At 41.2% G+C, this 27,528-nt stretch overlaps 1 protein-coding gene across 1 annotated transcript in view; it reads right to left on the bottom strand.

Annotated features, from left to right (window-relative positions):
• Positions 1 to 8,935: 8,935 nt before the first annotated feature.
• Positions 8,936 to 27,528, bottom strand: part of LOC120805940 (spermatid perinuclear RNA binding protein) — an 80,396-nt gene continuing 61,803 nt past the window's right edge. Inside the window, exons 6-18 of the mRNA XM_040156511.1 lie at positions 25,238 to 25,350; positions 24,208 to 24,303; positions 23,636 to 23,747; positions 22,731 to 22,828; positions 21,650 to 21,755; positions 20,596 to 20,679; positions 19,661 to 19,869; positions 18,071 to 18,223; positions 17,657 to 17,791; positions 16,699 to 16,839; positions 16,023 to 16,152; positions 15,062 to 15,115; positions 8,936 to 9,527 (exon numbers count right to left, since the gene is read on the bottom strand). Coding sequence (XP_040012445.1) covers positions 9,433 to 9,527; positions 15,062 to 15,115; positions 16,023 to 16,152; positions 16,699 to 16,839; positions 17,657 to 17,791; positions 18,071 to 18,223; positions 19,661 to 19,869; positions 20,596 to 20,679; positions 21,650 to 21,755; positions 22,731 to 22,828; positions 23,636 to 23,747; positions 24,208 to 24,303; positions 25,238 to 25,350 — 1,526 coding nt within the window. The 3' untranslated portion in view covers positions 8,936 to 9,432. The remainder of the gene's footprint in view (positions 9,528 to 15,061; positions 15,116 to 16,022; positions 16,153 to 16,698; positions 16,840 to 17,656; positions 17,792 to 18,070; positions 18,224 to 19,660; positions 19,870 to 20,595; positions 20,680 to 21,649; positions 21,756 to 22,730; positions 22,829 to 23,635; positions 23,748 to 24,207; positions 24,304 to 25,237; positions 25,351 to 27,528) is intronic.

The raw sequence follows: 27,528 nt of genomic DNA, 5'->3' as shown, positions 1-27,528 counted from the left end.
CAACAAGAAAACTAAAATGGAAACAAAGTATTTATCATTGGACTTTGACATGAATATTACTGTGTGCAGGATTTTACAAAGATGAATCAGTACATGGAGAAAACCTGAATGTTGTTGATAAGTGTAATGGTAAGTCAAATTGGACTTAAAAGAAATATTTTGACTTCTCATTTCAAGAAAAGCACAGGTGGTTTAATAATGTTAATAATGCTAATAATGTTTCCAGGGAGTTCACTCTATTCAAGTGTCCCAGTAAGCCATGACAGTGTGATAGTGAGCCAACATGTGCAATACCAAGACCCTGAAACCAAATCAGCTAAATACAAATCACCAGTCGTTCATTTTATTATTTACACCTGTGTTAACCTTTTAACAACAAACCCCTGTAAAACCCTGCTAACGAAAATCAGGAAACTTTGCTTAATGCAACATTTTTAAAATTAAATTGAATGACCTACCAACTGTAAGTCCACTGGGACCAATTTGTGACTTTACGTGGATATATAACTAAAACTGATTTGACAAGTTTGGTTAAAATTTGCTCAAATTTGCATTCATTAATAACAATCTAAATGTCTATTGAAACTTCTCAAACCACTGCTGCAGCATAACCAACTTGTCTGCTGTCCATCCATACGTCAATATGCTCAAAAGATTCGCATTTTCGCCTAAATATCCACACAGCTTTGATTTGACGCTACCAGTTAACTAGCTACAGTAAGCTAACCTAGCTGAGTAGCTAGCACATACATACGCTTGCGCATGTTAGTCCTAAATGACAAACATACCGTAGCTAAAAAAGCAAAAATTTCTTTACTTTTTGGTTTATGGCAGTGGTTCCTAACCTGGAGGTCAGGATCCCTCCAGTGGGTCACAGGATGAATCTGAGGGGTCACTATTACTACTACTACTACCACTACTTGCTACTGAATTTTTTTCTTCTATAAGCTTTTTGTGAAATGTGGGGTAGTTTAACTCCTTCAGGTCTCTAACAATTATTGAAATGAAACAATCTAAGACGTTCAGAGGGGAAATAGCTCATTGGTGGACATTTGCAATCTGTGACAATTTTCATTCATTTTCATTTGAAGGGGGTCACAAGCCAAAAAGGTCGGGAACCAGTGGTTTTATGGGACTTACATCTCAACTAGCCGTGTTGTCTTCTATAAACAGGCACTGATGTATGTGTCAGGAGGGAAGGAATTAGTCCCGTCAGATTAATCTGATTTGTGAGCATATCACAGCTTCCCGTTACCAGCTGAAATATAATATGGGTCATTTTAGGAGGTTGTCTGCAGTCCAAGGCCATTTATTGCCCTTACATTCTGTGAATCTGGAACATGCACAAATGCCTCTGGTATACCGTGTCTTACTGGTTTTCCAGATTAGTGTGTACATAACTCTGAGATCAGGGAATGTGATGTGACCATGAGAAGAGGCAAACAACCAAGTTTTATCATCAAACTGCGATTTGATATTTCTTACAGTTTCTACAGACAGAAAGAACAAATGTCCTCACTGACTTCTGAGCACTGCAGGCTCTTATAATAAAAAGACTTTTCACTGGAGATGGGTGTTTGGTTGTATGTGGGGTTTATCATACTGATGGGAGATGCCATGCAAACACAGCATTACATTCATATTTCTGACAGTTCTGTCTACAATGCGCTAATTCTTGTCACTTCCTAAGAAATATTATACTATAAAGAGTAAGCTTTAAGCATAAATTGATGCCATAAAAAAGTGAATCATTCCATAAGTGAACTGCCACATTTGACACAATACACTGAAATCTGCTGAGCAGGGTTTGGTTTGTCATGATAACTGTCACCGGCTGGAGAGCTTAATCCTCATCCCCTCTGTCTCGTTTGCTTTCTCTCAGGCAAAAGCACTTTGTTTTCCCCCCAGTTCATGTTCTTCATCCGAAAATGCACTCATTTGCACAAACACACTTTGCTTTCCGGGGTGATTGGCAGCTGTGGCTGTTTGCTCGTGGCTGTTGACTGCTTGAGATGTCACTGGATACTCGGACTCAGCCGTCTGCAGTGCTGCCCTTAAGATGATTGACAGCTCATATTGCTGAACTGCCGTGTGTTCAAAACCTCTTAGACAAACTTGCCAATTATCGCCCATAACCTTGACTGTGATTATAGTATGACATAATGACACAAGTATTATCGCTATTGGGTGTCAGAGTGTAGCCTTAACAATGTGGATGTTTTATGGTGGAACTATAACTAAATTTTCCCATGTGTCACACGAAACCAAACCAAAATATTGTGCACAGAATGACATTTGGGAATGGTGCACCCCAAATTAAACAGCTCACAAATAAGTCCTCAGTGGAGACGTTTTACAAAATCAGAGGAATCATTTGCTGGGGACCAAATCTGCACTGTTTTTGTGTTAAGTGTTGTATTAAGGTTGGGCTTGAAGTTTTTGGATACTATTTCTAATGAAGACTTAATTTAATTAATTTATAAATTCTTCCTGCATTTCCACATTTATACATGAATATGTGCTGTAATTCTTTTTTTAGCCATGGTGGCAGCTTGGCCTTAAGTGTTGTTTTGTATATTCATGGTCCTCAGATGATGCTTTCTAATGACTTTAGTGATCCCCTGTCTTTTCCTCTAGCACTACCATGAGGAGCGCATTGTTGTTTTTTTGTGAAATATCTCAACAACTATAGGATAGATCGCCATTAAATTTTGGACAGGCGCCTACTCTTAAATCTTACATGCTGTCATTCCCTCCATTTCCTACTCGTTTACACTGTGCTGGTACCAACCAGTTTTTTTGTTTTTGTTTGTTTGTTGTTTGTATCATAACCGGTAGAGTAATGTTGAAATACAGAAAAGTAAACAGCAGGTTATAATTTTGTTAACATAGTCTACTCAGCCTTCAATTGCACACCAGTCGTTCCATCAGTTTCAGTTTTCAGAGACCATTAAAAAAAAATCCTCACATACAGAGATTCAGCACTTTCTCACTTTTTATTTTCAGTTCGTCAAGCATAGATTATGTCAAGAACAGTGACAACCACAGATCATCACTGCTGTGAATGTTGCTACTAATTAAAAACAATCAATACAGTGAGTTCAAATGATCCCCTCATTCATTGTCATTGGCCTCTGTACTGAACAGCCTGCCAGGCTCCCGCCCTCTCATTGTTACATTTCACAGTATTTACTCTGATAATTTAATGGATCAAATAGATTCTGTGCTAAGATATAACTTTATGCTTTCATAGGTAGCATCATGAAACAGTTTCTTTTAATCCCCTTGTTGTGGAAAAAAAAATTAAAAAATAATATTTACAGGAATAATGAAACACTCGTCACTCATAAAACGCTACTTTTGTCAAAACATCATAAATAAAAATTGAAAAGGGGGGAAAAGAAATATGAATCCTAACAGGGTGGATGCGCCCAAAACAACTGTCACTAACAAGTAGTTCAAAAGATATAAAGATGTATATATATGTATGTATCCATATATATTCTATATGCTTCTCTACAAAAAAGCAAGTTTACTCTTTCTATGAGTAAATACATTCTACTCTACAATCACTATAACAACAGTGTACATTCCCAACCAAAATGCCTTTATCGTTTATCAGGAGGCTATTGGACTTCAACAATCAGTTGACCATGACCAGGAAGTTTGCAACAGCATGCTCAATATGACTGCAATATTGTATGTGTGTGTGTCTGTTCGTGTGTGTGTGTGTGTGTGTGTGTGTGTGCGCGCGAGCATATGAGTGTAAAATAGCTTCCCATCCCCTCCGGTTCATGTGCATGTCAGACATACACACAAACACACACATCCCCCTCGATACACATACGCACACACCCAGAGAAAATGATCTGTTCAGCAGTTAGTCTGGTTAACTTTGCCTCAGTAGTTGAAACGTGATCTGGGATCTATTTCTGCTGCTCTGCAGAGTTCAGAATGACTTGTGGATGGACTTTGCGACTCTTTGTGCAGCTCTTCTCCCTCTGCTTCCAGACAAATTTAGCATGACTCCCCGACTTAAACCCCTTTCTGTGCTAATGCAAGAATGAGCAAGACAGTTTTTCTTTCAGCGGCTGGATTTACACACAGGAGAGCTGTTTTGGTTTTTTTAACCTGACATTTCATGACTGTCTAGACGATGAATATCAGACCACATACTGAATGGTTTCTCACTTCTGAGACTGCCGGGATGATCAGATTTGTTCAACAAAGGCTTCAGAGTCTTTGGTGTCTGGCTAAATCCCATCCCGCAGAACAAACCAAGACCTGTTTTCCCAAATGAATCTTTGCTTTCCTTTTTGACCTTTGACCTGGCAGGAAGATAAAGAGGTGCCTTTGGGAAACCAAAGGAGCTTGCATGGTCTCCAAATAGAAAGTCCAAAAACCTGACGTGACCTGGCAACCAAAGCACTCAGAACTCTTAAACTACTGAACATACAGCAGCACCTAAACATGCAAAGCCCCTGTATTCGGCTTTAAAAATGTTTTTTCGATGACAGCAATCCTCCCTCTTTTCGCCTGACAGCAAAGCTTGAGTTGTTTGAGTGCAACTGCTGCTTCTCCGGAAAAGCAAACTTAAAAATAAAATCCATTATGTACAGTGCTACAGACAGCCCATTATAAAGCACCAGGAGAATAAATGGGGTAGATGGGGGGTGAGTTTTTCTTACATGGCTCAATTCCTAGAGTACAAACAAGGCCTAACCACTTGTGTGACTCTCACTACATACAGTACAATCATATGTGTAATATACAAACCACAGAGCAATGAATGTCATGCTGTCACAATGTGCTCTGCTGTTATTGACGGTGAATGCTGAAATATTTACATACATGTTTACATGTGTGCTTGCGAGTCTATGTTTGTCTATTTGCATATACATGTGTGTGTGTCAGGTAGCCCTGAGAAGGATGTGTGGGTGTATTGCTTGTGTGTGTTTTGTGCTTCTTAGTGTTTGTAAAACGGTAGCTGCAGGGAGGGAACACCGGGGCGGGAACAACATCCGTCAGAAAATTCAATGGGACTTAAGTCCAGCACAAACAACCATCACTCTCTAGAAAAGTTATCCACATGGACATTACTGTCCAAGCCTGCAAACATGGCTACTGTGAGTATGCTTCTTCAGGAAAAAACACGTCACAGGAAAGTTTTCTATTCTGAGACATTTTACTTGGATACCTGGAGTATATTTTTATCTGCCTGATTCATTTGTTGCATCTCCTCAGCTCCTTATTACATTTATGAAAAACTTGGGGCTTTCGCTGCAAACCCTAACAAGAAACACAACTGGGACCCCTGGCTCACCAGACAATAACTCCCCCGTAAAACAACACTATCTGTGACTGCGGACCAGCCTGTACAGTCCCACCAGACCACTTATGCCAGTTTTAGACCAACTTCGTTTCCCAGAGCGCTCAACTCTGCCACCTTTCCTCTGAACGCGGTCGTCCAGCCAACAGACCAAGAGGACAGGGTCAGTAGCCAGGGAGACTCCTCGTGTGTGTCTGTGCAGTCTGAGGGGAAATGAAAAGGTTGCTCACTGAGGTATGACTGTGTGCCTTATTAATGTGGGCCATCTGGAGAGAGAGGACCGGGGCAGAGCGAGAGCACGAGAGAGAGAAAGAGAAGCGGCGAAAGGGTAGAGGGGAAATTAGGAGAAATTCTTAGCTGATAGAGAAGGTCTGTTTCCATGCAGTAAAGCTTGGAGCTTTACTGTGTGGAAGCAGTAAAGCTCCAAGTTATTCACCTGCACGTGAATTCCACACGAGGATGAAAGGTCTCGGCAAAAGCAGTGCTCTCTCAGGTGCTTGATCAAGACTTTTAGATATGAGACAACTACATGGGATTTGATGGAAAACCACAGCAAAAAGCTCAGAATAGCTATGCTGCAAAACCCTCAACAAAAACAGACATGCACTGCAAATATCCATAGTCAATAAACATGGACAGTATGTCAGAGTAGGTGGTTTTTTAAGAAGCAGGATCTGGTTTCTACAAGACATCTTAGTATTTTAATGCTACTGCACGTCAGAGAAGAAAGATGATCTTAGCACTAATGTTACTCTTGCACATTCCAACCAGATATATTTCACGTGCTGTATTTAAACAGATTAGCAGATAAAATATCTCAAACGTTTTGATTTCCAGGACACTGAAGTGGCAGCTTGGGTGCCATTACAAGTTTTGACCAGTGACACCGAGATGGTTTTATGAGTGTATAATATATACAGATTACTGCAGGGCAGGATGGCAGGAACCTCATGAACATGGAAGCGGACTATAACCAGTCATACAGCACACTGTGTGGATAAGTGCATTTGTCAAAGTTGAGGAACAAGCTATTCAAACATACGTAACCGAGAACTTGTTTGCTCGACCTCACTGCTCTGAGACAAAGCACAACTGTATAGGAAGTACAAGACATCCTTTAGTTTATCTCCAATCTCTCAATCACAGGTTGGTGTCACGGTTTTATTCCACTTCACTATAACTGCGAAATTCTCTTCACTGTCAGCTCATTGGTGTCACAAAATCGAACTCGAATTTATCTTGAAAAATGGGATTGGGGGCCTTTGTGAGTCTATTGTCTCTTTCTTAGACATTTTTTTTGTTGAATCAAAGCCGGCACAAACATAGGAAATCAAACTGGCGCCCAGATCAAGGCGATTGTGAGGAAAATCAAAGCCTTTTGATGCACAGTCTGTTCGATTTTGCCTCTATCCTACTGACATCTTGTCTCCATTAAAGGCTAAAAATAAAAAATAACTGATGAAGAGCTTTCAGAAGCATGTAAGCGCCACAGAAATTTGCCGAAAGCTCAATGAGGACTATGTGTAGGCTGGGACTGCTATGTGAATTCATGCGATGTTGTGACACCTGTTCGGTTCCAACAATACTGCAAAATTAGACCCAGCATACTACATGGATAAAGCACTTTAGAGTTTAATGGATGGCACCTCTCTCAGTCTAATTACTACCTATGTAAATTCCGCATGTGCAGGGTTAACTCACAACACTACCATTATACAGTCAATTACTAATAAGCAATACACATGTATTATGAGACATAAAAATTATAAACAACAAAACTCTATTCCCTCTCCCATAAATCTCTCCACAGCAACCTGTGACCGGCATCATGACTGATAGCTGAGGCCAGTGCAGAAACGCCTTTAGATGCAGAACCAACGATTGCAAGAAGAGACTTCAAATCTTCAACAGACCCAACTTCTGTCTCAAAATGCAAAGTCAGTATTTGTATATATTTTTTTCAAGATGTTTTGATCTCAGAAGCTAATTCCGCTTCCTCAAATGTGGGTCTTGGTGAAAATGTTGAGAATCACTGTTCCACGAGGAGCATATTAACGGCCCTGAAAATAAATTTTCTCAATCAGCCTTCTTCTATAAGCGATTGGGCCCCACATGACTATAACAATCTTCTACCAAAGCTAGAAGAGCATTTCTCACTCGTGAGCAATGTGCAGCTGGAAAGAGGTAATGTCACAACAAGTGCACCATTTAGGATTTAGCAACACTTGTCCACCAAGAACACAAGGTCCTGTTGAAACAGATTAGCTGAGTGTTAAACTCTTATAGCTAAATAATAACTTGAAATGTTTTTGTCAAACTTTAACTTTGATTGTTGCTAATTTAGTTATAAATATTTAACGTCATAGAGAAATACACGTATAATTTGATAGCGGGTTTTCAGGGTCTTTAAGACTTAGAAAGAGGTTTGGCTACATTTCCTTGATTGGCAGATATCTTAGCCTCAGTCCGTCACAGGCAGCCATGGTCGCTGAAACTTTCTCTGTCTATCTTAGGTCCACCCAGGCTTCCTCTCCGTTTCTCATATCTTCTGGTTTCAGTGACTGGCAAAGGCATCAAGTGGTAAAACATCAACCCAAGCTTCAAAACATCCATTCAGTTGATGTCAGCAACCACTGCAATGTGCCTATCCACGTAACTGAACCCTAAAATCCTGAAGTATAAACAAAGGGGAGATCCGTTTGATAATGATGACGTACAGGCAAGAGCATATACATCCAATTCAAAGTCCCACTTAAATTTTTAGCTCGGCCATATCCTTAGTTAGTTGGCCAGTAGTTTGTGCTGTGTCTTTCACAAGGTGTTTCTGCCACCAGCAGCATCACTTCTGTACAGTATAGAATAGCCATAGGAGGGTGGAGGGATGGGTGTGTGTGAATGTGTGTATTTGCAGAAAGAAGGAGCCAGAAGTGGTGTCAGTGAGTTGTGCTTTCAGTCCCTAAGACGAGCGGGACAGAGCTAACGATTGTTCTGTGTGTTGATGGGGGAGTTCGTTAAAGTGTGTTAATGGTAGAGGGAAGAGCGCCTACATCAGAGTATACACATATTATACACATACAGTGTTTGTAACAACAGTATTCCCTGCCAGTAGTGAGTTTATAGAAAATGTGCTTTCTGACAGGTAAAGTGTTTGTGTGTGTGCGTGTGTGTGTGCGTGTGCACAGGGTAGGGTGATTAGGTTATGAGTGGGTTGGGTAGTGAGCACCTCTTTGTCCAGGCCATGTAAACAAACCTCAGGCAGCAGAGAGCGTGCTCAGAAAGGCTCAGAAAGACATCAAAGATAGAGGAAAAGTTTGAAGGAAGGAGAGGAAGTAAGGAAAGAAGGAAGCATTATTATTCTAACAGCACAGGTTAATAGGAATACCAAAGATAATATTGCATCTCCTAGAACTAGCTTCAATTGCTCAGTGTATATAAAATTTGAGGAAAGCTATATTTTGATATTAGTTACATTTCACTTTATAATTCTAAAATAATTTATACCAACAATAGTTATATTTTATAGAATATTTACATAAGTACATCGTCATATAATAATATTATTGTCAACACATCATTATAGAAACATACACCATACATATATGTATATAGTCATGTTATAGCCACACGTACACACACATACAATGAATATACAATCAAAATGAACTATTGCAATGCTGTGTCGGGTAAAACTCCATCGAACATTCACATCTTCTCAAGTAAGTAAGCTCGAAGAGCGGAGTTCAGATGTATTGCTATAAGAAAGACCAAAGTTCAGCCCAGCCTCACACAGTCGCAGCTGAAAGTTTCTCCTAAAATCCATGTATTGCTTATTGTAAAGTTGCTCTCCTCTGGAGTGATAATCTGAATGGAGAGGAGAGAAAGCAGAGAGAGGAGCTTTGAGCCTCTCGGTCAGGAGGTCAGACAGCTCTGGCGCTGTTGTCGGGCAGAAAAGTTTTTCCAGCGGCCTGACCAAACAAAACTGTTGCGGATCTGTGAGTTCGTCAGCGGGGATAGAAAGGCAGCCCACTCAGACAGACAGAAAAACAGGTGGGCATGTGAGCAGCCAGGTAGGTGTGAAGAGAGTATCCAACAACCTGCTGCCTCTAGAAATCAGAGAATAGATCCTGGGGACCCAGATGAATGATAAAAGGAGCGATGGTCCTTGGCTGGTAGAAGGGGTTGTCAATGAAAAGTCCACCTGCAGTGAGATGAAGAACAGAGAGCAGGAGTAATTACAATATGAATAGATCAACAAATCTATAAACAAAATATGAGGCTGCTATACTTAAAGTTTTCTTGATTTTGTTGACAACAACCTGGGTTTGATACGTTACAGTGGCATTTCAATAGGGACAAAAATAATGTTTTTTAAGGACACTAAATTGCATAAAATTGCATATATGGGAATGGTCCCCAGATTAAATTAAAGGAATGGTTGCACATTTTGGGAAATTGATTTATTTGCTCTCATGCCAAGAGCTAGATGAGTAGATCAATACTGCGATTATATGTGTACGGTAAATATGAAGCTACAGCCAGCAGCCGGTTAGCTTAGCTTAGCCTAAAGACTGAAGGAAGGGGGAAACGGCAAGTCTGGCTCTGCTCAAAAGAAACAAAATCCACCAACCATCACCTGATTCTGTCCACGTGGATACTCTGGTAAGCTAAGCTAAATGGCTGCTGTAGCCAAAATATTGAACTATTCCTTTAATCAACATAGTAGGAACTGTAAGAAAGACCTTATGAAAAATATTTAATCAAATATTTATGCAGTGATGGTACGATGCTAACCACAAAAATGCAGATTGAAAATGAGATCAGACATAGGTAAGCCAGTTTTGGAAGTAAATACTATCTGGCTCTCAGGCTTTGCCTCTGTGTGCACCAAAAGTTCATTTAAAATGTAAAAGAAAAATTACACATAATGCAACAGCCGGAAATAATCTTCAATCGTGTAAGATTGAAGTAAAGCTCTGGTGATGTGTGACAAATATCAGTTTAAACTCAATGGAGTTCAACCAACCATTGGACAAGATACTGGGTCCTCTCATCCAATGGCTGCGCCTCATAGCCGTAACCATGGAGACGTCATCAGGGGTTATCTCTCGCTGGTTGGATGACCAAGACGTAGTGAAGGGCCAGCCTAACTCTGTCTTGACTGGCACTGACCATTGACCTTTGGTAAGCCGACAGAATAAACTCAAGTATATCCTGCATTGTACTTTATTTACCCAGGCTCCTCTCCTTTTTAAATAATCAATTTTTTAATTATTTTTTTTAACCTGCAAAATTAGGTAATTCTTGCAGTGAATTTTTAAACCTTTACTCGAAAATCTGAGCGACTCATAGAGGGATCGTTTTGAGGCCAAGTTTGCGTGGCTCAGTTGGTGCTGGTCCTTACTGGAAGGCTGAGCAAAAACGTGCAATAACAAATACAGCAATGATATGGAAACAATGAAACAATAATATAAAACACATTAACAGTGAGGTTTGAATTCATGTGGGTCCCTCATTGCTGCTTTAGACTGACTATAAAGTGATGATTATGTGCACGAACCAAATAAGAAAAATATGGGGATTTAGATGTAGCCAGTGTAGAAGTAAGTTATTATTTTGGGGCCATTTCATGCGAACTAAATTCAGCTTGAATATAACATTGTGTTCCCAAATTGCTGCAGAAAAAAGACTGCAGTGACTTAGGTGACAACATATAAAAGCTGTCCATATGTATTGTAGGTGATAGCTGTGGGAAATATTAATCCACATAAGGTAATGAGATCATGCAGCTGAATGCAAGATACAGGATCTAACAAGAGGTCTCTAAATTCGTCCTTTGTCTTCTTGCTATTCTCTTTGAATATCTATAAGCTGAGGGTCAGCAGGATGTAATGAGAGGTGCTGGGGAACGTGGAAAGCTTGAAATTCAATCTTTGTGAATGTATGAGGGTGGAATATTAAAGCTCGATGTTCAGCCGTTAGTTTACGTCACAGTATTGCATGCCAGTTTAAAGCGTGGGTAAATCTTATCGCGTTAGATGACTTAATTGCTCTAAAAAGGCCAAATCCACTCCAAAACAAAACAAACCAAACAAAAAAGGTGCTACTGCATTAAGTCTCTACCAGCTGAAAGCCTGTAAATCAGATGTACACCAGGGACCATTCAGCTTTTATAAGAGATAAACTTTATTCGTTTTTCAACATTATTTATTTATTTATTTCTATACATCCTTCACACAGCTCAAATTATTATTGTCTTTTTACAGAGAATGTGTGTGTTGTGTGTATTATATTGCAAAGGCCATCCTCTTCCAAGCAAAGAATAAGTTCAATAACAAAGAGGTTGATATATATAATTTAGACTCAAAGAATGAGGTAACAATTCACAGTACAAATTCTTCAAGTTTCTGTTTATCTCTTAAGAACTTAAACCTGCAGTATTTTTTTTTTTTTTTTGCATATTCATAAAAGTTTCTGGAAATAGTATGAAAACTAAACAAAACAAAAAGCAAAAAAGCGCTTCTACAAATCTTCAGCTCATGTCCTTAATCCTCTCCCCGTCACTGATATTGTAGAAAAAAGGACAAACTAAGTTTCCCTTCTAGAAAAAGGTACGTTTGGTATGTATGTCTCCTGTGCTAAAAGAAGTGGTAGTGGGGGACGGGGTAGGCGGGCACTTTCATGACAGGCAACAGAAGCATTCTCTTGGGCAAACCTAGAGGGGAGACATGAGAAGAGCACAGCTCTGCATGAGTCCAGGGCAACAAATAACCAAGCGTTTGTATGCTCACTACACCACACACTATGCTACAAGTATGTCCAAAAAACACCCCGTGCACTAAACAAGCGAGGGTCCCAAAGGGGGTGTGTGTGTGTGTGTGTGTGTGTGTGTAAGTGTGTGACAACAGGCAGGAATGTTTGAAGTCACAGTCACAGCATTCAACGGTTAGAGGAACCGAGGAGAGAGATTCAGAGCTAAAGAGAAGAAAACAAATAGCTAAAGCGTATTACAACTTGGGTCTGATTTTAGTCTTTTCTGTCTGTTCTATTGGTTATGAAAGCATTGTACTCATCAGGTCAATTGCTGAGATCTAGTAACAAAGTGACACCGCTACAACGAGTCCAAAAGGGCAAGAATCACAAGCAGACAGACGATCAGACAAGCTGTAAACAAGCCAACGATTTAGCCAGATTATGTACCACTTCTTTTGGAGATAAAACTGAAAACTCAACTAAAACTATAACTTTATAGTAGTAATCCCACATTGCACTGGAAAACTACGTGGACACAACACCCGCAAGTACGGCAGGTCAAAGTTTTAAAGATTGACTTTCAAAGCAGTTTGGGTTTGGCTGGGATTTTGTTCTTCTAAGCAAAGTTGGCACATTCCCAGATCTCAGCACTTAACCCTTTCATTACAATGCTATTATTACCACTGGGAAGGATGGCCAAACCGCAAATTAGTACCCAAGTTGTGATAAAGTGGAATAATCTTTTCAGAGAGGATTGAGCAAGAGATATTGTTTCTACTGTCCTATACTGTATAGAAAATCGGACATTTTGGAAGAGCTTTTGGAGTAATGTTCTATGTTCCATGATAAACTGCTCTATGTTCTGTGATTTATAATGTAATATTCTGTGTTTCAGACAATGTTCTAGTGTTCTACTGAGCCCAGCAGCACTCTTGAATGCGTTTTTAGTGTTTGCCAACAAGAAATCCCAAAGCAGCAATGGGAACATCAGCACAGAAAAGAAGCAGGAAACAAGATGAAAACATTGTATCCAAACGATAAAGGAGTAGTTCCCAAAGTTTTCTTTTGCACTTTTTACTCTTTTCTGATTGGAGCTTAAGCCCCAGCATGGCTCACCCTAAGGTCCTTACACTTTATGATTATTCTGACCAGTAAAAGTCATTAAAAGTAGAATCGATATTTACAATACAGTCAGTGTAAAAAATAAATACCTTATTCCTGAACTGCACCTGACAATAAAAGTCTCATATTTATCCTCCTCGTCATGTGCAGTTCTACATTAAAAGTCAACAGAATGCAAAAATGAAAAATCTGACTCCCACCTTAACAGCAGGAATATATGATATTTAGTAAATTATGTTTTGTCTCAAATGTTTGAGTTACATTTTGAGAACCACTGAGCTTAAGAGAGACAAAAACCGCCGCAGGAACCCTAGCTCTCTATCTTTTCTCTTTCGGATGACACGAATAGAACTTGACTTCCTACCTAATTGTGGAAAGTTATAAGTTAGCTTAAAGCTCAGGGTCAGCTGAACTCACAATATTGAGTATTATGAGTTCAGTGCACCATATTTTGGGACGCACTGAAGAGTAATGGGGCAGAGATGCGCCGTATACAATGATTAATGCCTTATCCATCCCCAGATACAAGAAATTCAGTCCCCTATTTATTTAAGTCTTTTCATTGGCCAGTCATGAAGCAAACTTCTGATTGCCTTTTCAAAATTTTTTGGATGTCATGGCCATTAAAATTTTGAATAAGAAGAATCACACTGAAATTTGCTGGTTAGATGTAAGCAGCACTTACCATCAATTCCCTAGTATTTCAGTAAGAGTGGCAGTCACAATAACATGGGAAAAGTGTGTGGCTGCCAGGGATTGAAACGAAACACCCCAAACGAATGCAGAGTTCCAGCTCTCATTAACACAGAAACTGAGGTGCGCTTCATGTTCAGGGCTGCTGGGTTCTCATGGGGGTGCTCAACCCCCCTGGGAGCTCAGACCAGTTTCTCCCAGCACATAAGACCCATTCAAACTCCGAGCTGTAGGATGGACACAGGGGCCTCCCAGTGCTACATGTGTACACACACTACACAAGGCTGAGTCTGTTGAGGTCAATATGACTGTGTTCGACAGGAAGACGTATGCAGTGAATTTCGCACCAATACACGTGCTGTTAAAGGTCAAGGACTAGTATAGATTTTAGCCTATAAGTGTCTTTAATTCCTGTGTTTGGTGGTGTCTGTGTCAGTGTGTGTGTGTGTGTGTGTGTGTGTGTGTGTGTGTGAGAGAGTGAGGACATGGAAACCCCTTTGCAGCAGTAACATGACAGGAGCAGTGCTGCAGTGCTAAAGCTACCCTGCCACTCTGTGTTAAATAACAGAGGGCAAAGTGAGGAACTCACACTGTGGCCTCGGATAATCTGAACAGAAAAGAGAATGAGGGCAGCACAGGCTGTGTGTCTGGGTTAACAAAAGGCCAGGAAAGATTGTATATTGAGTTAAAAGCTGGGTATTCTATTGTGAAGTTTTCTACTATTTTCTTTTTCATTTCAAAATACAGTGTGTGAAGGAAAAGGACTGTAGGGGTGTATTTAATCATAATCATGATCTGTCTCTGGGAATTTTGACTTCGGCTCCTCTTTACTGACAGAGTGGTGGTCCAACCAAAACAAATGAGGGTGTGAGTGGTAACAAGCAGATTAAGAAACAACTGGTGAGCAGACAATTAGCCAAAGCACAGATAGATTTGCCTGAAGCAACAAAGAGCCAACTGTTTAAGCTCTGTTTAATTATCACTGAAATTCAGCACCATATCCTAAAAAACATAAACCTACTGAAGTATGATTAATTTACCCACTAATGGTTTTGCAACCATGTATGGTTAAGAAAGGAGTGAAGGGAGAAGAAAGGAAGAAGGTTTTCGACGCTAGAAGGAGGGTGAAAGGATGAGTGGACAGGAAAACAAACAAGAAGCACATACCGTACGCAGGAGCAGCTGCTGCAGCAGGGCTGTAGCCATACGGTGTCCCAAAGCCTATGTTGGAGGAGGATACAGAGTCCAATTCAATAGTGCACTGGTTTAACTCCAGGCTGCATTTTTCAACAGTAAGTTTAGATGAGTGTTTTGGCCATCCCAAAATCTAGCAGACAGCTGTGGGTTCAGGGTAAGAGACCCTTAGACTCCTTCTTAACAAGATCAACATGAATCTGACTCCTACTGTAGGGTCATATATTAGTGGATGTTCAGCACAAACTGAAAACAAATCTCAAAATAAGGGCCAAATAAAAGGGGGCAGTTTTGCTGCTTGATTCTCTGATGACACTGTTTATCACTGAGTTCTCAAACCGTCCTTGACTACTGTCCTCTGTACTGCATGCTACTGTAGGGTTTTTTCTGAACGCCTGTGATATTTCTCATATAACTGCAGGGAAAAATTGAGGTGTATTTTCAACAAGAAACTGGGCACGCAGCCTAAAGCGGAAGAAAATGTAAGTACTATAAAGCCAACAGTAAAAGAAAATCCCAGCTCTGCACAAACCACCAAGCCAAATATTGAAAAAAAACTCCCAAATAAAATAAAATACTCTAGAGAACTAAAAAGAACTGGAAGGAATTAGGTGGGAATAGAGTTTAGAGAATACGATCATTCTCTAAAGCCTGATGCGAGGGAGCCAAATTCTTGGTCATGGGGTATGAATTATGGCACAGAACATCAAATCAGCTGTCATCAGCTGTTTTAATTTGGTGTTTCTTTGCTCATATCTAATGCAGTTGTATTATTTCACAGGATGATACAATTTCCCTTGAAAAAGACCAAAACGACCCCAAACCCACCCAAATAAAAATAAAAAAATAATACATTTTTATAATGTGGCAAGACTGCTTTCTGTCTTGGGAAAAAAAACAACAACAACAATACACACAACCATCCCCTCACTACCTGGCGTGACATATCCAGGAGCAGCTGCACTGACGAAGGCTCCTCTTGCGAGGGCCGCTCTTCCTCTTCCTCTGGCTACCTGAGCTGCTACTGCCGAGGCTGCCGCCGCCGCCGCCAGGGCTCCTTTAGTCTGAACACAGACGGGCAGTACATATTATATGTGTGAGTGGGTTTCAAACATTCATAAGGCAAAGGTACATACAGTAGTTAGATACGTAGATATGCAGATGTATGTCTGCATAAATGTGGTGCACAGACATAAGGTACAAAAGCACACATACTCTTATCCGGGACAATGTCCTAATGCATTATGGACGTCATCACTCACAAGTCTGTTACCACACAGGGTCAGTGACAAAATATATGGAAGAGTGGGTGATCTGGTAACTGTCAAGTATTGATCTGATTAGACACTTGTTAAACTCAGTGTTATTGATTACTGTTGAGTGAATAAATTGGACAAATTGTCCCATGGCTCTACAAAGGTGATACTGATCAGAACAGGTTTAAATGTCATCATTTTTAAAGCTGCACTGACAGTTTGGATCCCAGAGAAACCATTAAAGGAGTGGTGTGATGGTTTGTAGCTTCATTCTCTGCATGTATTGCACATGCCCCAGACTGAGGCAGTGATCTCTGTGACAGGTATGAACTGTTTGTGTGCGTGTCTTCTTACCTGAGGTAATATCTTCTTCTTCTTGTTCGCAGCTGCGTTGGGACCCGAGAAGAGTTTTTCGAGAGCTGCTAGAGCAGCGCTGGCCTTCGCTACCTTTTTGTTGGGGCCTGCCCCACGAAACTTCTGCCCATCAACCTCCACCTGACATCCACACACACACACACACACACACACACACACACACACACACACACACACACACACACACACACACACACACACACACACACACAAACACACACACACACGTAAACATACACTGGATGTAAAATATTAATCAAATCAGGTTTTATGGTTACAATAAGACAAAAGGAACACTGGTCTGGAACCATGGTATCATTTTTCCACAATAGTTTTTCGATTCTAATTATCGTTGGAGAGCTTTCTATTAGTTGTCTCACTTTTTATGTTACAGCTCCGTCAAAACAAACAGTCACACAATAATGTTGCCCAAAACCCATGTGTTTATCAGTCATTAGTAACTCAGCCAGTGAGTCTGGCTGAACTGGACAGCTTGTTTAGTGATGCCCTGCTGACAAGCAGGCCTGCTAATCAATCAGCAGAGCGATGGAGCAGCCAGGCGTGTCGGAAAACAATGCACCCCACAGAGAATAGGCTTGCTCCGGGAACCAAGTTGACTGATTGACTCTACCAGTGATCAGCCTGTGTGTGTGTGTGTGTGTGTGTGTGTGTGTGTGTGTGTGTGTGTGTGTGTGTGTGTGTGTGTGTGTGTGTGTGTGTGTGTCTCCTCTGGCTACAGTGCACATGGATGTGTAAAAGTGTTAGTGGTTCTTTGTGGTTACATGTCATGGCTTGACGCTTGACACTGTGTGTGTGTGTGTGTGTGTGTGTGTGTGTGTGTGTCTTCTGGCTACAGTGCACATGGATGTGTAAAAGTACATGTGTACATACTTTTTATTTTTACCAGCGTTAGTGTGTGTGTATAAGAAGCTCTCACCTCCATAATAAAACGTTTGTCATGGCTGCCTCCACTTTCAGAGATGAGCTCATATTTGAGGCCTCGTCTCTTCTCGTTTAGCTCCATGACGGGATTCTTCCCACTTGCTGTCAGTATGGGACCCTGAGTTCGCACCTGGAGGGTGAGGAGGATACTGAAGTGATTTAATTTAAAAGCATCTTCATAGCTTTACTAGAAAGCACAAGGTGGCGAACCCGGGAGATGGAGCATGATGTGCATGAGCAAGGGCATGACTGTGAACAGGGAGAAGATTTGGTTTGGATACCTTTTATGTCCTAAACCAGAGTGGCTGTTACATTTCAATCACTTAAAACTGGTGCCAGACTTAAAACTTTAAAAAGAATTAGAACTGATTGTGTGCATTACTTTTTCAGAACGTTTCTTTATGCCCACCTCCAGTGTGTTGGAACTGTCTGATGAGTGTGTTGGGTTATTGCTGGTATGTGAGGACGTCTCGCTCTTCCCCTCACCATCCGACTTCTCGTCTGAACTCATGGGGTCCAGGTCTGAGTCGAAACCTGTCGGGTAGCCCATTGCCTGGAGAACCTAGAGAGGGAAGACAAAGATGAATTAAAAAGGAATTGTTAGGACGCACCATGGCAGGAGAGAAAAAGCAGAAAAAGAGCTAAAGCCAAAAATGAGGAAAGGATCATTAATGATTCTGACATAAACAGTCAAATGCCAACAATACAGCAGCTGTTCTGAATGGGAAACCAGCAAACAAAGCATTTTTGTCATTGTTCAAAGACCAAAATATAAATGACACTGAGACTGAAAGCAGGTTTACCTAGACATTTCAAAACTAATAAGATTAAAGGTGAAATCCCAAACTTTCCACATGCACATGCACCCAGAGATGCCCTTGTAATGTCATCTCACACCAAAGCGTAGCGAATCAGACTATCTAGCTGAATGAAAATGAAAATATCCAGGCAACATCTTTGTAAATTTACTTGCTAAATTGTTGAAATTGCACACTATACGGCATGAGATCGATTTGGCAATATGTGAAATAATTTCACGCCAGTACATTAATGTCTCTTTGTGTCTGATGGCTCTGTTTTGAAAAGACTTTACTGCTGTTATCAGCCAGAACGGCACCTGGGCAATGTCAGATCCAACCGAAATGTTCCAGTCTAACAACACTCCACCATGTTGATGATACTCCAACATAAATCTCTTCTAAAAGCCTCAATACTGCAGCATACTGCATGCACTGATATGACAGAGGTTAATCTAACTCGCACAATGGTTACAATAAAACACCGGCTGTATAAAATCTCGAGTCCACTGTAAGTCCTCGACAGCACACAGACCAGCAAAGTGATTCAGAACAAGTTGCGATTGCGTTACGACTGCTGAACCAGCCACTACAGTGAGAGAGTGTTTGAGGGAGAATACAGGTGATAGAGAGAAAGTGAGGGAGAGACAGACAGATCAAAAGGTGAGAACAAGAGAACAAGAAAGTGAGAGGGAAGGAGAATGGGAAATGGGGAGCGATGGGGAGAAAGAGCCTTTTATGGGAATGGAGCGTATAGCGGATTATCCCAGCTCTGTGCTCTGGAGAGTGTCTTTGTTCACAACCACTTTGGGATTACATGGATTTGCCCACCTCCATCGTTCCTCTCTCTCTCTCACACACACACACACACACACACACACACACACACACACACACACACACACACACACACACACACACACACACACACACACACACACACACCAATAGGCATATGCAGACAAAAACATATTTAAAGATACACACAGGTCTGGCTGCAGCTGGAGCTTAGAAAGTTCTTCAGGTAGAGGGGTTTTAGTGGGTCTTTTGTGATTTCTGTCATGCATATGTCCAAATATGCATGACAGAAATCAGAGGGGATCAAATAGATATATATATTCAGATATTAGATGAGCTAGTTTCACATCATTCTCCTATCAGTTGCACATGCATGTCATTCACTCCTTTTCCTTCATTCTTACCTTGACAGCGACGTGGAGCTTGGCGGTCTTCTTGGAGGATCCAGATGCTTCATAAATGGTTCCATCCAGATCCACAGACATGGTGAAGACCGGAGCGTGAACCGGGCCTGACTGGGACAGCAGGCGATACTGCAGCCCTGGCCGGATCTGGTTCAGCCGCATCAGAGCATTCATTGGCTGGTTGGAGTCTATGGCTTTATTGTCCAAGACTAATGCAAAAAATGGAGGGAGTATGGTTACATTAAAAAGCAGAGTAGATTAGGGTTGATGTAATAATGGTTTGTAGCGTGTGTATTAATTATCCAGCTGGAGTGGGACAGATTGGGCCATTTCAGAGATACTGTATGTATTGAATCACATTTTCTAAAGGTTTCCAGCACTCTGGCTAGCTGTTTTCAAGATGAATAAATGTGACTTTCTATTTTCTTTCTCTTTCAATCACGATCCTCTTATTTGTCAATATCTAAAAATGCCTTTCTGCATCCATTAGACGTGGTTCATCTCCTCCTTGTACAAAGAAAGAGCTGGGGATGGTCGGGTGGCCTACTAAAACGCTAGCAATCAATACTATTGATCTGCCTCCAAGGGATTGGCGGAGAGTGGAAAGGAGAGAGGCAGAAAAGGAAAAAGACACAAGAATAGAGACAATGGGAAGAGAGGCAAGGCTTGACTGTAGACAACAGAATATAAGTATTTCCATGCCTGAGTGTGGTGCTGCTTTGTTCTCAGTGGTCTGAATTAAAATAAAAGACAATCCAATGCTGAATGAAACTTTTATAAGACAGTATGTATCTTTACTCTCTTAAGCCAATCATTCCCTTTCTTTCCAGCTTTAAAACATATTGGGTCCAATTACCAATGAATGAAAAACCGCAAAATGAAACAATCAGATAATCACACTCAGTCATTTTACTCTTTTTGATTCCTTCTTGTACCTTTCCTCAGATTCCTCTTCATCTTCTTAATGAGGTCCTTGTCATCCATCGCTCCATCCTCGTATGGCCTCTTCAGACCTAACCCTAAGACGGAGAGGCACAGAGAAACATGGAGAGTTACTAATCAGTTACTCACTACAAGAGATGTTTATATGAATGTACACAAAGGCACTTGTGTGTGACAGAAAGAACGGGAGGCAAAATCGCAGAAAACAATAGATACGTGAGCACGAGCATAAAGATGGAGATATTCACGGATAACATCAACAGAACAGACGGGCAGACCACAAGACATGCAAACAATGAGGAATACATATAAGCTAAGCTCCTTTCCTATATGCACTGTAATCTGTAAATGCTCTGGCAATTTTCCATGTCAGCGTCATGACGTACCAAAGGGTCCGCGTCATTTTTTTTTTGGTTTTTTTTTTTTTATGGCAGTCACTTTGGAAATTTGCCAACTCAAGATTTTATGAGATTTCTCTGAGTCTTTCTCTAGTGCGAACAAAAGCAGAAGAATTCCTGCATGAGACATGCACGAGTTAAAGCTATTTCACCTAGGCCATTGCGTCTTTGGTGTGACCCTGGAGGAAGGGTCACAAAAAAAATCACAGAGGAACGAGCAGCCAAATACCAACAACCTATCTCATCTTTAAAGGTATTTTTGATTAACATGTTAACCTTACTGACAGTACTGCCAGTGGCAGTGTATAGGAAAACCACCTTGTAAGTCCAGAAAGGTCACGTCATGTGTGAAAAGATTCAATAAGCCCTCACCTGACACGGATACTGTTATTGAACCCAGATATGTCCTAGAGTCCATGTGAGAAAGGAGCAGACAGACCAATAGCCCAACTTTCAGACAGATTAACAGGGACAGAGTTAGAGATGGACACATACAGCCTGAAAGCCTTAGGAGACAGATAATCAGGTGCATGTAGACCCAGACTGAAAGAAAGACATGTGGCGGATGAAATGGATGAAAGACAGAGATACAGGCAGGCAAAGACAAGGGATAAGGGCTGAGCAGACAGGTAGGTGAACAGCTACACACCTTCTTTGTCAGACCAAGGGTATTTCTGTGATGGTTTATTTGAGGGGAGAGGCTCCATCTCCAACACCTTGTAGATCTGTCCGAATGCCATGAGTCTGAGAGCACGCTGTTGAACAAAAACAAAAACATAAAAAATAAACAACAACAAAAAAAAATCTGCACATGATTTCATATTCTTATACCGTAAAACTTGACAAACTTGTACATGTACTGGTAAATGAGCAGTAAATCTTGGATGAATGTCTGCATATCTGAAAAAAAAAACTTAAAACCCCGAGTTATCTTGCAATGCACAAAATTGTACTCAGAGTGTTTTATATGTTTCCCCATCCACAGTAAATATCAACAACATCAGCAGATATACTGACTAGTATTCCCCAGCGGTAATTTATCATTCTCCATCTACCGTACACATTCTCAATCTACACAAACAATCATAAAGATAACCAGAATGGCTCACAGTGGCTCTGCTAATATAAATCCATTAGGGAGGCAGAGTGTCTCAGATATTCATGAGGCTCGGTGTAGCTCATTGACAGAACAGCTCCCTCTCTCCTATCTGCTCTTGTATCTGCCTCAATTATCCCCATTGACATTCCAGCCGCGTTCAAGCTGCCTTCAAAGGAAATGGACGGCAGGATTCACTAAGCCATGTGGCTCAGAGGCCGCCCCTGCTCAGTGGAGTGTGTGTGTGTGTGTGTGTGTGTGTGTGTGTGTGTGTGTGTGTGTGTGTGTGAAGAGGTACATGACAGCACACGCGCACACACAAAAGTGCATGCACACAAATACTGTCCTCAGGGTGTCAGAGATGGATTTGTGGCTCGCAGTGGCAATAGTTTCCCACACCAATCATTAAAATGCAGTACCACACATTTTTTTCTGGAGATTCACATGCACACTCGCACAAGTATGTGTGTGTTTGCATGCGTTTAGATTGTGTGGTTTGGTTGGTGATGAAGTCTTTGTGTCTGGTAACAGGCTTGTTGCTTACTGCTTACCACACACTGACACCTCAGGGCAAATACATCTAGGAGATAACAACAGTGTCTTTAAGCTGCAGTCTGTTTGCGTGTGTGTGTACCTGTGCACTGTAGGTAATGGCCTCAGCCTGCTGGTCGGTCATGTTGGCTAGTGTGTTTGTTGGCTCTTTCTCACATGGGTCGTGTAAACCTGGACCACCTGGGGGAGGCGACAGAAGTTGACACACGGACACACACAAAGTCAGTTGTTGTCACACTGCTGCTCAGCAACATTTAATTAGGCTTCACTGTCATGACACGGGTGACAGTGGAAATCCTGACAGCAGCAGTGATAGAAATATCGGTCAAACTGGCCTCGAGCCTTTCAAACCAGTCACTCAAATTAAACAGTAAAAATCCTTAACTTTGAATTGTGCCACAATTTAATTAAATCTAAATACGGCAGGTGAATAAATATTCTCCTGCCAGTGATGAGCAATTTGTCCCTATTAATTAAACTTGAGCTGTTTTATTTGAATTTTTATTGAAACATTCATGCACACTGCTATGTTCTCTTTTTAAATATTTTTTTAAAAATCTACTCTCAGTCCTCTCTAAACTACGACCTTAATAAGCCTCAATCTGGTAGGACATCATTGGCTTTTGGATCCAAACTAAATTCATACATTAAAATAAAATGTCGGAAACATGCTTTTGAATAATTGATTTTTTCCCAAGAATGCAGAACATTTTGTCAAGAGACCCTTCAGCTGCTCCTCTTTAAGAAGCTCTCCTAATGATGGCCTGCCTCAGACTGCTCTGCAGGGTCACTGATAATGTCCTGACTTCTCTAACAGAAACAGCTCTAAAATGTGGCAAACAGAGCCTAGATGTCATCTGCCCAAGCCGAGCATGTTCCCCAGCTCTGTTCATCAGCGACACCAGGAATGTGCATGAAAAAAAAACACAAGCTCTCATTCTCAGATCTTTCCAGCTGTATATTCATGCATCCGCCATGGATCCGTACCTGGTAGCAGTATGCCCGAGGCCAGGCACTCCATGACTCGACGCAGGGCTTCTCCTGCCCCAAGAGGTCTGTTGCAGGTGGCAATTGCCTTTTCACAGATAAGTTCTAAGGGCTGCAAGACCACACACACACACACGCACGCACACACACACACACACACAAAAATGTGAACTGAAACTAGCAAAAACAGATCATCATATGCTACTCAAATTTTGTACTCAAATAATATATTTAATGGCTTTCTCAGTAAATATAGCAGACTTTCTTACCAACAAGCTTAAAATCAGGTCAATCAGCTCTTAACAAGACTATTTTATGGTGTTCACTGGAGTCTGAATTCTTCACCATTGAAATACAATACGATACAATACCACAATTAATTCATTTATGGATGACATTGAGCATAATTCTTTGCTTTCAATAAAGATATGAACCTTTAGTTACAGTTGGGTGTTGGAAGACACTGTGGAAAAATAATCCTAAAATGTATAAAAGTTCAAGGAGGCTGAACACTTTCTTTTCATTTCAGAGGATTAACACTCAAACACAGGTAAGTACAGCGAAAGACTCACCCATCCTTTGAGAGGTTCCCAGACGGGGTGTCTATTGCACATATCTCTAAGTATCCTAAGAACAATAACGCAGGACTTCAGCCCGTTCACTCGTGCCTGAGAGAGATAGAGGGATGGAGAGGGGAGTCGAGGGAGAGACGGAGGGAGGCAAGAAGGAAGATTAAACAGGGAGAGGGAAGAAGGGAACAAACTGAGCGTAGGAGTAGTGGTATTTTTGCAACACACACAGATAACAGCCTGCCCTAGACCACATAGCCACAGTCACAATGAAGTGATTGTATCTGTCTCAAACTCTGCCTGAGCTCCCCACAGAGAGAATATTCTGAATAATGTTTAAGGTGCTAAACATTTTGAGTTTAGTCGACTAAACATGTTTTTAAAAGAACATTTTTATATAATAACTCTTTGAGTTTTGTATCTTGTTCAGAAAATACCTATATTCTAAACTTGTACAACGTTTTTTTTTTTGTCAGTAAGGTAAGTGAACTGGGAGACAGATGGGGGAGGGTATGGGAAGGGAATCAAAGGGAAGCACTGACATACTGTACAGAGCAGGCAGGCTCACATAATAGCCAAAAAGAAAAAGAAGTATCAACCATTGCTTTTGTAGCCTTACGATACTTTTTTACATACTTACTTTTTCTATTTCATATACAGTTGTATAGAATGAGTCAAATATGAAAGTAATGTTGTAAGTGATGTTTAATATTTCTACATTTTTGGTCATGATATTGTAAAACAGCATCCTGCAAATTGAACTAGAAATGGAAGAACCTGAAAACATATGGCATAACGAGCCATATTGCCTTTAATTATGACAGAGTTTGTAAAAATTCCAACATACACATTGAAATGTATTTTAATAAAAATTAGTGGTTTTTCCACACTTGCATCTGTTCTCGATTAGTCTTAAGTGAGTGGGCATAATAAGCACCACAGTATTAGCTGAAAGCGAACGTATTCCCTTCGGGTGAATCGTCAGGCTACAATAAGCATCGGGCAGGAATACAGGAAGTGAGTGGGTGCCGACCTGGAACCACTTGGCGTGTCGCAGCGCTGCCAGGGCCAACAGACATCTGTGTCTATCCAGCACCTCCCCCTCCTCCTCCTCAGCCTCCACTCTCTGGGCAGCAGCACCCAACACTGCCACAAAACAATAACAACCCAAATACAGAGAAGGTAAAACACACACACGTCACGTCTGAGTGTGTGTGTTTGAATTTTGCGTGTGTGAATGTATGCAAACACACGTGAAACTGTGTGTGAGTGCACACATACACACACACATGCATGGATATTTTGGTACATACAAGGTGCTTTTCATGCCATAAAGCTGTTCCCCTCCTTGTAGAAAGTTTCCACTCTCTACAGTTTACAGATCTGTGATGAATGCTCATAAAAGCATCCCTCACTCTTTAGAGGGTGTGTCATTTTCAACACTGTGATCAGTCTAACATGATATAACTGCATCACATGTTGACATCCTTAGTACATAGGATGCACTGCTTCTCCTACACATGAATGTGTTGAAAGTTACACACACTATTCAACAGTGATTGAATAATTTACATCCATCTGTCACTGACAAATCAGTGAAAGGGAGAGCAACTCGGGGTCACAAGGGAAGAGACAACTTTGTGAGATGGAGAGCCCCCCCACAGGCATACACCAAACAAATACCTAAGGAGTGTTTGATTCACTGTGCGTGGGCACTGGTAAGACATATCCAGTCATTGCTGTGCCCAGCAAGGTAAATCAATCTCGCCTTTATGTATTTGAAGAGGATTTTATTTATTTTGATCCAGTCTGCACCAGGCAGGAGTCAAAATAGGAGTTTGTTTTTGGTGCATTTGATTCCACAGGCTCATAGAGAAATGGTGCAGAGAAAGCAATTCAACAACCACCCTGTCTGGGTAAACACAGAATCAAGCGCTCCAGAAGTAGAACTGGAAAAAAAAAAAAAAAAAAAAAAATATCTACGATAGTTTGACCCAGTCTGAAACAAACACACCACAGGAGGGATCAAGGCAGGGTTGAGTCAGAGCATCATGGTTGGTAAAAGAGGAGCATTCTTATACTTTTATGTGAAAGTATTTGATTCATGTCGCCCAACACACCAGGCTGGTTGAGTTACTACACTCTCACCCATTCTGCTACTGTGAGCATCAGCATAAAGCCTATGATATGCAAGGCGAGCTGAATCAGACGAAGCTGTGTATGAATGAGTACGGTTACATGGGGTTTCAAAAGAGGGTTTATTATGTGTGAGACCCACTCGAAGTGAAATAAAACACACTAAAGAGCCCGCTGGGTCTCTATGAAGTCACAAACTAGGTAAATATTCTCCTCATCACTCTCCCATAAAGAGAAAATCCTTCCCTGAAGAGGTATTCAGTTGAAATGTCAAATTTGTCTCATGTGAAGCAGCATGAGAACATCTATCTCACCTTATCCCTGAACTCATCTGGCCATCATTGCAGCATCGCTCTTCCTCTGACTAATGCACGTAGTGGTGTGTATGTGCTGTTTTCGTGTGATGTATAACGGTGTAGCTAGAGGTTTGTCAGTGTGGTCCCAGCTGCATGTGGGAAAACTCTGCTGCTAGTGGATCATTATAGTCTTTTTCCTCTCACTTGTCCTCCCACTGTTCTCTCGAGCACTGTGCTGCCCGGTCCCTCACTCAGCGTTCTTCTTTCATCATTATCTCCTTCTGTGTTTCTGACAACATCTTCTCCCTCAGTCTCATTTAAAAAATTCACTTTGCTATTGTGTCTCCCCTGATTTACTGTCACAGCACCCTCCCTCCCTCTGTGACCACAGAAGGCAGCGAGCAGTATCTGGGCTTAAAGCACATGTATGCATGCAATCTATGCGTGCGACCACATGAGTACAATTTATTCAATTAGATATTTAACTGTCTGTAATCTTAAATCTCACAGTAACCACAGTTCAAATGGTGACGACATCCCTCAAACTCCTATTGTGCCTGATGAAATCTCAGTAACTAGACATCTAGTGTGACTGGTATTTTTATCTGTCAGGTACAAAATATGACTGAGTGTGCTGTCTTCCTCCTTGAGGCTGAGCGAATGTGTGTGCATGCCTGTGTGCTCATCTCGGGTGTGTGCGAGGAAAGGAAATACGAGCGGTCTTCTCCATCTTGCTGTGGCACTCGGCATGATGTACGGCTAACCTTCGTGCTATCTCTCATCTCTCCCTGAGACCTGAGTGTTTAGTTGGACGGGAGCCACAGGATGGATGGGCAGCTCGCTACCACTCGGGTTATTGATTTCGCTGGCCTGCTGGCCTTGCTTCCCCGTC

The sequence above is a fragment of the Xiphias gladius genome, chromosome 20, assembly GCF_016859285.1.
Source record: "Xiphias gladius isolate SHS-SW01 ecotype Sanya breed wild chromosome 20, ASM1685928v1, whole genome shotgun sequence".
In the NCBI taxonomy this organism is placed as follows: Eukaryota; Metazoa; Chordata; class Actinopteri; order Istiophoriformes; family Xiphiidae; genus Xiphias; species Xiphias gladius.
Note: the sequence above shows the minus strand (reverse complement) of the source record. Positions and strands in the feature narration are given on the sequence as shown.